Source organism: Dryobates pubescens, chromosome 18, assembly GCF_014839835.1.
Source record: "Dryobates pubescens isolate bDryPub1 chromosome 18, bDryPub1.pri, whole genome shotgun sequence".
In the NCBI taxonomy this organism is placed as follows: domain Eukaryota; kingdom Metazoa; phylum Chordata; class Aves; order Piciformes; family Picidae; genus Dryobates; species Dryobates pubescens.
Window position 1 is genome coordinate 16,851,294 of NC_071629.1, and position 14,360 is coordinate 16,865,653.

Below are 14,360 nucleotides of genomic sequence, written 5' to 3' on the forward strand. Positions count from 1 at the left end.
GGCTTTTTTGGACTCTGGGAAAAGCTTAAACTACAACAGCCATGCCCCCACCCCTGCCCCAAGGGCCTGAGCAGCCATGGAGCTGCTGTGCCAGCAGCCAGCAAGCGCCCAGCACCTACTGTTGGTCTTGAGGCGGGCGGGCTCGCTGTTCCTGCTGCCCGCCTGGTTGATGGCCTTCACCAGGAAGATGTAGCGGGTGCCACTCTGCAGCCCATGCACCGTGTAGTGGTTCTGCTTGATGTTGGGGACGATCATCCAGCTGTCCATGGAGTTGTACAGACCTGTGGGAAGGCAGAGAGGGGGAAGGACTGACTCACCCAGCAACCACGTGGAGCTCACCGACTCTCAGGCTGACCTAGCAGCAGCTGAGAGTCAGGGTGCCTGCAGGAAGATGCCCAGAGGTGATTGTGGTGGGTTGAAATATCCCCCCCAAGATTAAATCATGAAATTAAATTATTATAGTATCTCAAGAAGGACATTGAGACACTTGAACATGTCCATAGAAGGGCAATGAGGCTGGGGAGAGGTCTGGAGCACAGCCCTGTGAGGAGAGGCTGAGGGAACTGGGGGTGGTTAGCCTGGAGAAGAGGAGGCTCAGGGGAGACCTTCTTGCTCTCTACAGCTACCTGAAGGGAGGTTGTAGCCAGGTGGGGGTTGGTCTCTTCTCCCAGGCAACCAGCACAAGAGGACAGTCTCAAGCTGTGCCAGGGGAGGTTTAGGCTTGAGGTGAGGAGAAAGTTCTTCACAGGAAGAGTTACTGGCCAGGGGAATGTGCTGCCCAGGGAGGTGGTGGAGTCTCCTTCTCTGGAGACTTTCAAGACCCATCTGGATGCATTCCTGTGTGACCTCTGCTGGATTCTATGGTCCTGTTCTGGCAGGGGGGTTGGACTCAATGATCTCCAGAGGTCCCTTCCAACCACTAACATCCTGTGAGCCTGTGATCCAGAAATAGCAGCTGGAGGCTGCTTGGATCCAGCCAGTGTGGATAAGGGTGAGATGAGATGTGAGGAGCAGGTTGTGACTTCAGGGTGACTGGAGGGGGATGTCCAGCCTGCCACCAGCACATGTGTGCATGGCTGGGAAACACTCCAGAACTCCTGGGCTACCACTGGGGTGGCTCTGCATCTCGGGTGGCTCGCTCAGCTGCAGGACAAGGGCAGGCTGCAGTGGCTGTCAGCCTGGATTTGGTCTGAAGCGCAGGTGGAGGTGGCCCAGGGGAGCAGGGCAATGCTCTCTGAAGTGGAAACCAAACCAGATGTGACCCAGTGGTGTCCTCATGCAGAGCTACCTCCAGTGCAGCACACAGCTCTCAGCTGAGCACTGGGAGGTGTCATTTCCCTGCAGACAGGGACCAGCTTTGGGTCTTTCCTCAGAAGGGAAGGACTTGGCCTCCCAAGCAGGTTCCTTTCCCAAAACAACCAAGAAGGGGCTGTTGTTCTCGAAGACTGAGGGCTTCTCTCTTTGCCAAAGTTTCAAAGATCCTTTTCATTGCAGCTTTTGTCCAGCTCCTGCCAAGCTCCTGGATTTAAATCCAGGCAGCATGAAGGGATAGTTTCCACCAGGCAGCTGTGTGCTGGCTGACAAGGTGTTTCCTGACATGGGAGGCCTCCTCAAACTCAGCTGGGTGAGCTCTGGTGCACTCTTCCCAGGGTCTCCTCACGCATGAGTTTGGCAGGGTTCAAGTGCTCTCATTGCCCAGAGCAGGCTATGCTGTTCCAAGGGACAATCCATGATTCATTTTCTTCTTGGAGACCTTAACTAATGTCCTTTTCCTCCTCCTATGGAAGAGCTACCAGAGACATCAGGACACTCCAGACGTGTGCCCCTTGGGCACCCCCATGGCTTCCATACCCTCCACCTTCTCAACACCTGTGCCAAATCCCTACAGCCCCCAAAGAAGGGTAGGTGACCAACTTCCAAACCCCTTGATGGATCCAAGGTCAAGCCATGTGCCCAGAGCGGTGTGTGGGGGCAGGCTGGCAGTCAGACCCTTCCCCAAGGGCAGCCCCAGGGCAAGGGCACAAGTTGGAGCAGGGGAAACCCTGGTTACATAAGGAAATGCTTCTTCTGGCTGAGGGAGAGCTAGCACTGTGAGCTGGGGCCCTGAGAGCTGGGGCCCCTCCATCCTTGGAGAAGGCTGATGTTCAAGAAGCAAGCCCTGAGCAACACTGACTGAGCTCTAAGCCAGCTCAGCTTATACAGAGTTGGTGGAGAGACCTTCAGGTCCCTCTCAACCTTAAGAACTCAGTGCTGGCATGGTCCATGTTTCTTCCTCAGCTGGCAGGTGCAGGGGAGATGGAGGATGCTGGCTACCTAAGAACAGAGCCACTTTGGTTGCTGAGCTCTCCCAGGCTGGCAGAGAAAAACAGAATGCTGGAGCCAACACACTGTAGGCTGGAGGTGGAGAGGAATGCTGAGCAGGGGACATTTGGCTGCTGTAGCACCCGTGACTGACCTCTGACCCAGGGGAAACAAATCACCTTGTTTTCCAAGGCAGGGCCATGCCTGGGGGAGGAAAGTCACCAGCACAAACTTTCTCCAGCAGCTTCCTGCAGGCTTTAAAGTGCACTCCCCAGCTTTCCTGTGCCATGACACTGAGCTTCCAGCACTGACACCTCCTGACCAGGGAGATAAACCCACAGCAGCCCAAGAGCTCCACCCTGAAGCTTTTTAATCAGCACTTCCCACCACGGTGACAACCCAGGAATAAACCTTCCTTGCAGGAGCTATGCCAGGAGATGCTGCACTCTTCCAGTGCACAACCTCAGGCTGGACAAACTGCAAGCTCAGCCTTGGTTGTCCTATATTTTTTCCTCCAGTGAAACCAGCAGTGCCCCTGGATTCTCTCCTGTGACACAGCCCCACAGATTAACTCTCCTCCAGGACATGAACCCCCCCCTAGTTTTGGGGAAAAGGCAGAGACAGAAGATCCCACAGCATGGAAAACAACACGACACAGCCCAGGCTTTCCTAAAGGAGCTGGCTGCTGTGACCTGGGCTGCACTGTCTGACCACAGCATCCCAGGTGACTAAGTACCACCACAGACCAGCAGTGGGAGCCCACCTCAGTCCTCACATCCCTTCTGTGGCAGGGTGGACAATTAATTAGGTAGGGCAGTTAATTTCAGGGGAAATGGCTGTGGCAGTTTCAGGCTGTGCCTGGAAAAGTTTTCCACAGATCTTGACCAGACAGTAGTAGAATGCAAATAAATCACCACTGGATGTGAGAAGGAAAATAATGGTGAAGTTACACCCAGTGGTGATTCACTTACATTCTACTACTGTCTGGTCAAGATCTGTGGAAAACCTTTCCAGGCACAGCCTGAAACTGCCACCACGACCTGGAGCTGGCTGCTGTGACCTGGGCTGCACTGTTTGCCCACAGTGTCCCAGGTGACTAAGTACCACCACAGGCCTGGAAATGTTTCCAGGCACAGCCTGAGGCTGCCACAACGACCTGGAGCCATGCTTCAGTACGGTTATGGAGGCTGCGGATCACACTTAACCACCAGCCCACAGCAGCCACCTGCCCGGCCGCCCTGTCAGAGATCCAGCTCTGAGCTGTGAGATGGATGACAAACCTGTGATGCTTCACCAAGCTGGAGGCTGCAGACACCACATGTGGGGCAAGACCAGCTCAGTTATGGACCTCCAGCGTGGTGGCTTCGGTTACAGCCCCGAGCAGGCGTCCTCGGAGGACCTTTGTTGCGGCTTCCTCCCCTCGCTCCCGGCCCCTCCCCGAGCCCTCCCGTGGCGGCCCCAGGAGCCGTGGGGGTGACTTACTGATGAAGTTGGCCTGGCCAGTGAAGATGGTGTACTGCAGCTCGTAGGAGCTGACGCTGAACTCGTCCTCCGACAGCCAGTGGACGGTGATGGTGTCGTGGGAGGCTGTGCACAGCTCCTCGCGCACCGACGGCGGGTTGGGCGCTGCGGACACCGCGGAGAAGACCTTTCAGTCGCCTTGGCCTGTCTTTTTCTTGGCACACCTAGGGCTGCTTGGCTCCCTCAGGGATGGGGATGGGCCTCCCTGGGGGAGCAGAGTCGTCCCCCTCCCCCCCCCAACAACTACTCCCTCATTGAGTACTGTGTCCAGCTCTGGGCTCAGTTTAGGAAGGACACTGAGACTCCTGAACGTGTCCAGAGAAGGGCAGTGAGTGCTGGGGAGAGGTCTGGAGCACAGCCCTGTGAGAAGAGGCTGAGGGAGCTGGGGGTGGTTAGCCTGGAGAAGAGGAAACTCAGGGGAGAACTTACTGCTGCCTACAGCTTCCTGGAAGGAGGTTGTAGCCAGGCTGGGGTTGGTCTTTTCTGACAGGCAACCAGCACCAGAACAAGAGGACACAAGAGGACAGGTGGAGGAGTCCCTGTCCCTGGAGGTGTTCAAAAAAGGGTTGGATGTGGCACTTGAAGCCAGGGTTCAGTTGTCAGGAGGTGTTAAATATTAGGTAATGGGTTGGACTTCATGATCTCTGAGGTCTTTTCCAACCTGGCTGATTCTGTCATTTTTCCCTGTTTCCCACCATTACAAGGAGCCTGTGATGATAGGACTTGGGGCAATGGTTTGAAGCTGGAGCAGGGGAGATTCAGGCTGGACATTAGGAGGAAGTTCTGCACCATGAGAGTGCTGAAACACTGGAATAGGTTGCACAGGGATGGGGTTAAGGCCCCATCTCTGGAGCCATTCAAGATCAGACTTGGTGTGGCCCTAGGCAGCCTGATCTAGTTGGAGGTGTCCCTGCTCACTGCAGGGGGGTTGGACAAGATGGCCTTTGAGGCTCCCTTCCAACCAGATGCAATCTGTGATTAAACTGTTTGTTTTGATGACAAAATGCCCAGAGGCAGTGTGGTTGGGTGTGCTGTACGAGGGGTTCCACTGCCACCTCCAGCAGCTCTGGCAGCACATCAGCAGTGCAACAAGTGGTGAATTCATTCTCCCCTCCCTGTCACCCACCCCTTAGATCCTTCTGGCCACCAGACTCCTCCTCAGGTCCTGCAGACCCCCATTTTTGCCAGTGGGGTGCAGGGGAGGGGCCAGCCCTGGGGGACACTCACCAGTTAGATAATCCAGACCCTCCAGCAGCTTCTTCTCTCTGGAGAAATCCAAAGCGAAGTTCTCGAAGGCATCGTTAAAATTGATATCTGGGATCAGAACCTGGGAGGATGCAGTTGCCATGGCGACCCTGGAAGGGAAGAGGAGGCCATCAGCACGTGGAGACATCACACACCACTGGGACACGGGTCCACACCAACCAGCCCCTGCTCCTGCCCCCAGGACAGGTCCCCAGAGAGGTGGAGGAGCTTCATCCTTGGGGGTCCCAGCCCTGACTGCCCACCAAACTCTCTTTGGAGCAGCATTTGCACCAATCCATGCCCCAGGGGACAATGTCTGCTCCCACAGCAGATATTCAGCTCTGTCAGGACCTGCCATGGACCTCCAGCCCTGTGAGGGAGCTAACTGGTGGCCCCCCCAACCACTTTGAGGGCAGGACACTGGAAGTGTGCAGCGGGGAGCACAGGGCATCCCTGGCAGGGACCTGCGGCCAGGGGACAACTCCAGTCACATCCAGGTGTGGATGCCCAAAGCGTCCCCCTGGCTCGGTGTCCCAGCCAAGCGTGGCACCCACCTCTCTGCCACGTTCCTGGCTGTCTGCAGGAAGCGTGCATGGTCGTTCTCCTTCAGGATGTGCTCGGCCTGGTTGATGAGCACCGTGGAGCGCTCCAGACACTGCCGGCAGTTAGCCACCTGCTGGGCCAGCTTCCGCAGCTTCATCACCTGCCAGAGGGGCAAAGCTGCTCAGAAACCACCACACGGCTTGGCAAGCACAGAGGAAGCCCCACCCTGAGCCAGGGGCTGCTCAGGGGGAGCAAGGAGTGGTGGAACGGCACAGAAACGTCCCTAAAGACTCTAGGGAAGGGCAGCTGCGATGAGCCTCTGTGGTAAGTTTGGGTTGCAACTGGGAACCGTGGAACGGTTTGGGTTGAAGGGACCTTCAAAGCTCATCCAGTCCAACCCTGCTGCAGCCAGCAGGGACATCTGCAACTACAGCAGGTTGCTCAGAGCCCCAGACAACCTGACGTGGAATGATTCCAGGGATGGGGCTTCTCCCACCTCTCTGGGCTACTTAGGCCAGGGTCTCACCACCCTCAGTGTCAAACAAAAAGTGGTGACATTTTCCTGATGGACACACCTCAGGGCTTCCATCCCACCCTGCAACATGGATAGGTGTCAGCTGCAGAGCCCCACGGGACCAGCATGGCACTCACCTGGCTACACCCAGCCATGAAGCAGGAGGGGGCCTTGGGGAGAAACTGCAACAAGGTGAGGACACCTGAGCATCCTCCAGCCAGCACTGTGAGCTCCCCAAAGGACACCCAGGGTGAAGCACCTCTTGGGGAGCACCCACTGAAGGGTCAGCATCAGTAAGGACATCACCCATCTGTGGCGAGGATGCCCTCAGCACCTCCCTGCTTCATCCATTCACCCACCCATCCATCCAGCAGCAACACCTGCCAGACTCCATCACCCATCCAGCAGCAACACCTGCCAGACTCCATCACCCATCCTGGGAGATTTACTGCCCCCAAACCAACCCCAAAGCCACAGTCTTACTCTACCTCTCCATTGGGGCAGCAGAGCTGGCACCTCTGCACCCTTCAGAGAGCCAAGGAGCCCTGGGGGTGTTTTCCCCTCCTGAGATGCAGCAATCACCCCCAAACCCAAACTCTCCTGGCCTCCTCCCAGCAAGGTCAGCCTCAAATGTGGCTGCCCTGGGACCCTGACTTCAACAAGACCCTGAGCACCTGCCAGGGGAGCAGGGGCTGGGCTTGGCCAGCAGGAACCACCCCAAAGGGTGTCACACAGGAGGGGATGGTGCAGACTATGGCCAGGCTTGGCAGAGAACAAACATCAACAGGAGAACAAGGAACAGGAGGCAAAGTTTGTCCCCCAGGAGGGCTGGGGAGCTCTGGGGCAGGGAGGGCAGCAGAGCCTGTGGAGCTGTGGTGCCCAGCATGCAGCAGCAGTCCCAGGCAAGGGGAAGGAGGTGCAGATGGCCTGGCCTGAGGCCAGCTGGGCTGGGCTGTGACACTGGCACCTGTGGTGCCCTGGGCAGGTGACGTGGGCGCTGGCATCCGCCCGCTGGATCCACACCGGCGGAGAGCTCTCCAGGGCAGCCCAGCTGCTGCTTCCCTCCTCCTCTCACATCCTCCCTGATAATTTCCTCTGCCTCCTGGGTGATTTCCCCAGCCCCCCAGTGCCATGCTGGTCACAGGGTGATGCCCAGTCTCATGGGTGGTGGTACCTGAGCCCTGGCAGAGCACAAAGCTGACTCCTGCAAGGTGTGAGCCCAGCCCAGAGCTGCATGTGGGCTCCTCAGCATCTGATCTCTGGTGGGTTTCCACAGACACCTATGTGATGCACCTAGGAGCTCTTTGTTAGGGTTTCCTGGAATCAAAGACAGCTACAGGACAGTCACAGCTTCCTCACATCAAGGGTGGACTATTCAGGAGCATGGCACACATCACCTTGAGGGCACCCTTACTGGGCACTCCTCACTCCCAGCCACAGCAACACAACATTCAGGCTGCTGCTCTGCTCCTTCCAGCTCTCTCGCTGCCTTGTGGGGCAGAGGAGCTCCATCCCACAGCTACCACAGCACCTTGGGATGGGGCAGCCCAGTCCTCCCAGTACCACGCTCTGGCTGGAGACAAACTACTGCCTTGGCATTTTTCCTCCACAGACTTCCCTTCTCAGGCCCAGGGCTGGCACCTTGTGCCACTGGGATCAGGCTGCCATGCATCTGCCGGGCCATGTGTCAGAACCAGCAGCAGGAACATGCAGGAAGCCACTGGGTGGCCTGGCAGCAAAGCAGAGCTGCTCACGTGGCAGTCACAGAGCTTGGCACTTCCCCCTCCCAAGCTTCTCAAGCTCCCTAGTGCTTGTGTCTGCAGCTCCTCAGAGAAGCTGCTTTCCCTCACACCTGGAAACCATTGCTCAGAGGTGTGAAAGCAACAGAGGAAGTGTGCCCAGACCCCACAGTCAGCACCAGGGGGCACGGAGGGGCACTACGCTGCTGCCAACCCACACGCTGCCATCTCCAGCCTGATTTCACCAGCAAAGAGGCTTACTCCAGCACTCAGGCTCCTCTGGAACCCAAACCCAGCACTGCCAGTACCACCATCCCCACATCCACCTCCCACTGGTGCAGTGCTGGGTTTGCAGCCCCAAAGGCACAACCTAGCTGCTCCTACCCTGGCACTTAATCAGCAGCCAAGCGTTGCTTCTGCTGAGGCTTCTGGGCGCTACCCAGGGCTCTCTCCTCACCCAGCTGCCAAGCTGGAGGAAAATAACATCTTTGAGCCTTCCAGCTCCCTGCCAGATAGGGCTGGAACTGGACAGCGTGGTCAGAAGATGCCAGGGGAGGGGGTGGGAAGTGAGAGGCAGACAGACAGATGGACCAGCAGAAGGCACCGCTACAGGAAATATGTTCCCTGAAGCGGCTGGGAGAAGCCCAGGAGGGTTCCAGCTCCCCCAGGGGGTCCCAGAGCAGAGCTGGCTGTCCTGTGTAAGCACCCAGCAGAACCTGCTGCCAAACCTCTGCCTGCAAAAAACCTGCATCCCTGGTGATGCTGCTGCCCTGCTCAGCCATCAGCACCAGGGTGGGCGCAGAGCTGGACCAGAAAGCACCTTCAGGCAAAGGGCTGGTCTACAGGCATTAGACACCAGAGTGGGCACCACTCAAAGCTACAGCAGATCCCTCCAGCCTCTCCCCAGCACACAAAACTGGCAGGAGACTGCTTGGCACCACTGGAGAAAGGATCCAACCACCCCCAAAGAGAAGAGTGAGGACCCAGCTCACCCACAGCTATGCTGCAGAGCACGTGGCCTCTCCTCTGCCTGCAGCACAGGGCTCAGGTGGACCTTCAGTTTTCATCCCAGGTTAGCACCACAGTGTTAGAGCCCCAAGGAGGGTGTCCAAGCAACCCCAGCCAACTGCCATCAAAATCAACATGCTGTCCCTCCTCCAGCCATGCCCAGCACACACCTTGTCCTTGGTGGAGAAGCTCTGGGGACAGCACAGCAAGGAACACCCAGACTCCCACACTGAATGGGGTTGGGGGGAGGTGAAGTCGCATGCACCACCAGCTGCCCAGAGAAATTCCTCCATGGGCAAGGCCACACAGGCTACCAGCAGCCCTCAGAGTGTGGCTGGGACATCCCTGCACCACAGGTTGCCCAGCTGCTGGGCTGTGTCTCCAGAGCAGGGGCAGACCCTTCGTCATTGGAATGGGCTTTGTCATTGGAATGTGCTGCCCAGGGAGGTGGTGGAGTTGCCATCCCTGGAGGTGTTCAAGGGGAGACTGGACATAGCACTTGGTGCCATGGTCTAGTTGTGAGGTCTGTTGGGACAGGTTGGACTTGATGATCCTTGGGGTCTCTTCCAACCTTAGTTATACTGTGATACTGTGACCCTGCAGTGGGCACCCCATGGGTGCAGGAGGGGACCCCTGAACCGTGAACGCACCAGCCCTGGTCCCTTCTTTGGTGCTCAGCCTCCTCCTGTGGTGCTGAGGGACATGGTTCAGTGCTGGGGTGCCTGGAAGTGTTCAAAAAACAAGCAGCTGTGGCACTCTGGGCCATGGTGTAGTGGCCATGGAGGAACTGGGTAGAAGGTTCGACCTGATGATCCTAGAGGTCTTTTCCAACCTTCATGATTCTCTGTTTCTCTGAATGGTTGGACTCCATGATCTGGAAGGTTGCTTCCAGCCCAAGGGCTTCCTAGTGGATGGAAGGTTGACCATGAGCCAGCAATGTACTCTTGGGGCCGAGAAGGCCAATGGTGTCCTGGGTTGTATTAGAAGGGCTGTGGTCAGTAGGTTAAGAAAGGTTCTCCTCCCTCTCTATGCTGGCCTGGTGAGGCCACGTCTGGAATATTGTGTCCAGTTCTGGGCCCCTCAGTTCAAGAAGGACCTCAGGGAACTGCCTGAGAGAGTCTAGTGCAGAGCCACAAAAATGATTCAGAGAGTGGAACATCTTCCTTATGAGGAGAGCCTGAGGGAGCTGAGGACTCTTCAGCTTGGAGAGGAGGAGCCTGAGGGTGACCTCATTCATGTTTATAAAGATGTGCAGGGTGAGTGCCAAGAGGATGGAGCCAGGCTCTGCTGGGTGATGACCAGTGACAGCAGAAGGGGCAATGGTGGAAGCTGAGGCCTAAGAAAATCCATGGAAACATGAGGAAGAATTGTTTCACTGTGAGGGTGACAGAAGCCTGCAGCAGGCTGCCCAGGGGGGTTGTGGAGCCTCCCTCTCTGGAGATATTCAAGACCCACCTGGCTGTGCTCCTGTGTGACCTGCTCTAGGTGACCCTGCCCTGGCAGGGAGGTTGGACTGGATGATCTCTGGAGGTCCCTTCCAGCCCCTAACATCCTGTGATGCTTCTGTGACTCCTTACCTTTGTCTCCTTGATCTTGACGGCGATGACCTGCTTGCGCTGGCGGATGATCTCCATCAGCTCATCGCACTCCTCCATCAGCTTGGCCTCGTGCATGGCTGTGTTCACCTGGCCACCAACAGCACAGGCACAGGGCATTAGGACAGGGACACCGGGCCCTGAGCCCAGCAGCTTGCAGAGCCCTCCCCACGCCCTGCCAGCAAGGGCTGGGGTGCCCCAGGGGTGAAGCAGCTGCCTGCTGTGTTTGCTCAGGAACCAGCAAACTCCTCCCAAAGCCACACCAGCCACGCTGGCCAGCAGCCTGGCGCAGTTGTTCCCCTGGTGCTGGCTCCTGGAGCTGCTGCTTAACTCAGCAACCAAAAAAAACCATCAATAGCCCATTAAAAGGAAGCTAATTGGACAGCCCCTCTCCATGTAGCACTCCAGTAAACAAAGCTGCAGATTAATTTGCTATGAATTGGAACACGCACCTTGGAACGGCAGCATGGCACTAACCCTCCTCCTCCCGGTGCTTCCCATGGCCCCATGTGGCTCAGGAGCTGCAGGCACAGGCTCCTGCTCCTCAGCCCACCTTGGTGTTCAAGCTTGGATGAGGCCTTGTGCACCCTGGTCTAGTGGAAGGTGTCCCTGCCAGGGGCTGGAACTAGACGATCTTTAAGGTCCCTTCCAACCAAAACCAGTCTGTGATTCTATGAAACCCTTCCCTGGCTGCTGATGCAAGCAGGAGATGGCTGACTGCACAGTTTCACAGGTAAGTGGTCACAGCAGCAGGGTCAGGCACTGCCTTTCTCCAGCAGGATGAGGGGTGATGTCCTGTCGTCCTCCAGCACTGTCCCTAATCCCCCTGCAAAGCCTCTCCCACCCACTGCTGCTGCAGCCCAAGTGCTGCTGCTCTGCTCCAGGATCCTGCTGCAGGGCCTGGCAGCAGAAGAGTGCAGGGGGGCAGAGTGAGCACATTTGGGAAGAGGAGAAGGTGGGGATGAAGATGAGCTGCTGGAACCAGCCATGCCCTGTGAGGGCAAGCTGCTCTCACAGCAGGGATGGGGACAATGTCCCTGTCTGCACCGAGGGGCTGGGGAAGAGTCTGAATCCACACTGCCACAGGGTGAGGCTGGTCCTGGCTTGGGGATGAACTGGAGGTGACAAAACCAGCGCTAACAAGCAGGGAGGCTCTTCAGCACAGCATGAGCAGCATGAAGCCCTGAAGGACCCTGGGGCAGCTCCGCAACTCCCCCAGCACATGTGGCTGTGTTACAAGTTGCAGGTAGTGACCACCACTGCTTCCCTGTGCCAGGGTGAGGACAGCTGGTCCTGCCACCATGGCCACTGCTCCAGTGCTGCTCCACAGACACCACCAGCAATTCCCTTCTGGGCTCTCCTGGAGCACTCAACACTTGGATGCCCAAGAGCTTTGCAGGGACTCATCAGTTTGCTTCAACAGCCCCCAGAGCAGAAAGCTCCAGAGGGAACAGCAACTGCTAGCAAAACCATGCCCAACAGCAGGAGGTAGTGAGGAGAGGGGCACCTCTACTCCCCCTCCCCAAGAGCTGTTTGCACCCTCAGCATCACCCAGGCTTCCCCCAAACACAGCTGCTGGCCCCACACACAGAGAACACCTGTTGAGTCCTCCCTTCCTCATCCAGCCCAGCAGCTGGACCCTACAGAGCTCCAAGAATCATCCTTGTGTCCTCCTTCATTTGGGACTAAACTCTGAAACAACTCAGTTGGGGGGAACCCCTCAGCATCAGTGATGCTTCCCACCACACATCCACCTCTGCTCCCAGAGAAAGGACACTGGGGCAATCCCACTGCTCCTGCTGGAAGCTTCCCAGTGCAATGTCCCCCCATCACCCACCAGGTCCCCTGGTTGCTCTCACCAACCTCCACTTGCTGGCAGATCTGTATCAGCTTGGCCATCTGGTTCTCCAGTTCACTGTTGCGTTTAACCAGGTTGGTGAGATTTGTCTCCAGGGTTTGCTGTGAGTCCAGACATGGCAGAGGAGAAAGAGAGGAAAGAAGGTCATCAGCAAAGCTGGCAGGTTGTGGGAGTGCTTGGCCCAGGACAGGGAACCACTCAACTCAGCACTGTGGTGGCCCAAGGAGGTCACCAGTCGGAGGCTACAGCATTGGTGTTTGCCCTTTGCTGTTCCTGTGGAGATGGTTTGAGAAGCTGGGGTGGGCTGTGCTCCTGCAGCAAAACAGAGACTCTCCTGCACCCCATAGAAAACCCCAGGAGCATCTCAGTTTCTCAAAGCACTCACTGCTGCTGGGAGCCTCTGACAAGGTGGATGAGCCTAAGCATGCTGCTCCCTGTGTTCCCACCAGGAAGGAAGCCAGCATGGGTATTTTCAGCATCAGTTTTGTTTCACACGTGGTAAGAGAGCCAAACAAGAGCCTACTGAACCACAGAGGGACTTCTCTCCTTGCCAACCCACCCCTGTCAGAGCAGGAGAGGCAAAGGCCAGGCTCCAGACCGAGCTGTGGGGACACCTGGCCTGGCATGAGCAGCCAGGAATGGGCAGCCTCTGGGAAACCCTGCCAGCTCCCATGGGCCTGCCCACAGCTGCTGAAACCTGGCTGAAATCTGCCCTTCCCACCTGAGATCAGCCCTTCCTTCCCTCCACCTCCTGCTGAGGACAAGGAGCTGTCCTGCTCCAGCAGCCAGTGGGAAGCCTGCCCATGCCAAGTGAACCTCTGCCACTTCCCACCACTCCTTTCCTTGCTCTCCTTCCCTGCTCTCCTTTCCTTACCCTCCACCAGTCCTGGAGATGACAGGCCCCAGGAGAAGGTTGTGGTCACCACCACAAGCTGCCTGTGCTTCCCTTCCCAGCTCCCAGCTTTTGCTGTGGGAGCAGATCCTGGTGCAGGGATCCCCTGGGATCCCTAGCTGGTTTGGCACCAGAGGATGACAAGTTCCTGGAGCAGAAGGGGATCCAGGGAGTGGGTGGGAAGAGCCCTCTGAAGAGCTGTGGTGTCTGTGGACACTTGGTGGACTCATGGTTTGGGGTATCAATAATTCAGGTGATGCTGCAGCTCCATTAACCACACTAGAAGGAAGAGTTTGATGGCAAAGTGCTTGCTGCCTGTTGCCCCACGTGTTGGGAAAGTGATACCTCATCAATATTTTACACTCCAGGGCTGGAATAAGATCCCTGTGGCTTGTTTGCTCCTCCTCAGCCAGGATCTGCAGCCCAAGGCTTTCATCTAGGCTCAGCGGGTCCATGGCCATGGTCCTGGCTCCACTCTTGGGCAACACAGGGCTGCTAGGCAAGAGGACTTGACCCGTGGGCAGGAAGCCCCAGCCCCATCCACTCCTGAAAAAACACCCAGCCTAAAATTCTCCAGCTCATTTGCCAGCCTGTGCACTGCAGCCATGAGAGGCTGGAGAGATGGAACCAGACCCAAGGTGTCCTCTGTAAGTGGGAAGTGCTCTGCACAACTCAGAGCTCTTGCTGCCCTCCTTCCTCGCAGCCCCACAGCATCAAACACCACCTGGCCACAGCCCCCAGCACCACCTCACTTGCTCACCACCCCCCTCCTTGCCAGCTCACACAAGCACAGAAAGGGAGGGGTTGGAATGGACCTCTGGAGGTCATCAAACCCAACCCCCCTGCCAAGGCAGGGTCACCTAGAGAAGGTCACACACCCAGGTGGGTTTTGAATGTCTCCAGAGATGGAGACTCCACCACTTCTCTGGACAGCCTGCTCCAGTGCTCCATCACTTATCATAGAATCAACAAGTTTGGAAGAGACCTCAAAGATCATCAAGTCCAACCTGTCACCCAAGACCTCATGAGTACTAAACCATGGCACCACTTCCATTACAGATGTTCCTCCTCATGTATAGATGGAACTTCTGGCTTTGTGCCTGCTACCCCTTGTCAATGGCTTCCACTGACAAGAGACTGGTCC

General features: G+C 57.0%; 1 protein-coding gene across 3 annotated transcripts in view; it reads right to left on the bottom strand.

Moving 5' to 3' along the window:
• Window positions 1-14,360, bottom strand: part of MID2 (midline 2) — an 82,812-nt gene that overhangs the window by 3,089 nt on the left and 65,363 nt on the right. For all 3 annotated transcript variants that reach the window (XM_054169663.1, XM_054169662.1, XM_054169660.1), the window contains exons 3-8: window positions 12,330-12,425; window positions 10,449-10,556; window positions 5,622-5,770; window positions 5,050-5,177; window positions 3,784-3,927; window positions 120-281 (exon numbers count right to left, since the gene is read on the bottom strand). In XM_054169663.1, coding sequence (XP_054025638.1) covers window positions 120-281; window positions 3,784-3,927; window positions 5,050-5,177; window positions 5,622-5,770; window positions 10,449-10,556; window positions 12,330-12,425 — 787 coding nt within the window. The remainder of the gene's footprint in view (window positions 1-119; window positions 282-3,783; window positions 3,928-5,049; window positions 5,178-5,621; window positions 5,771-10,448; window positions 10,557-12,329; window positions 12,426-14,360) is intronic.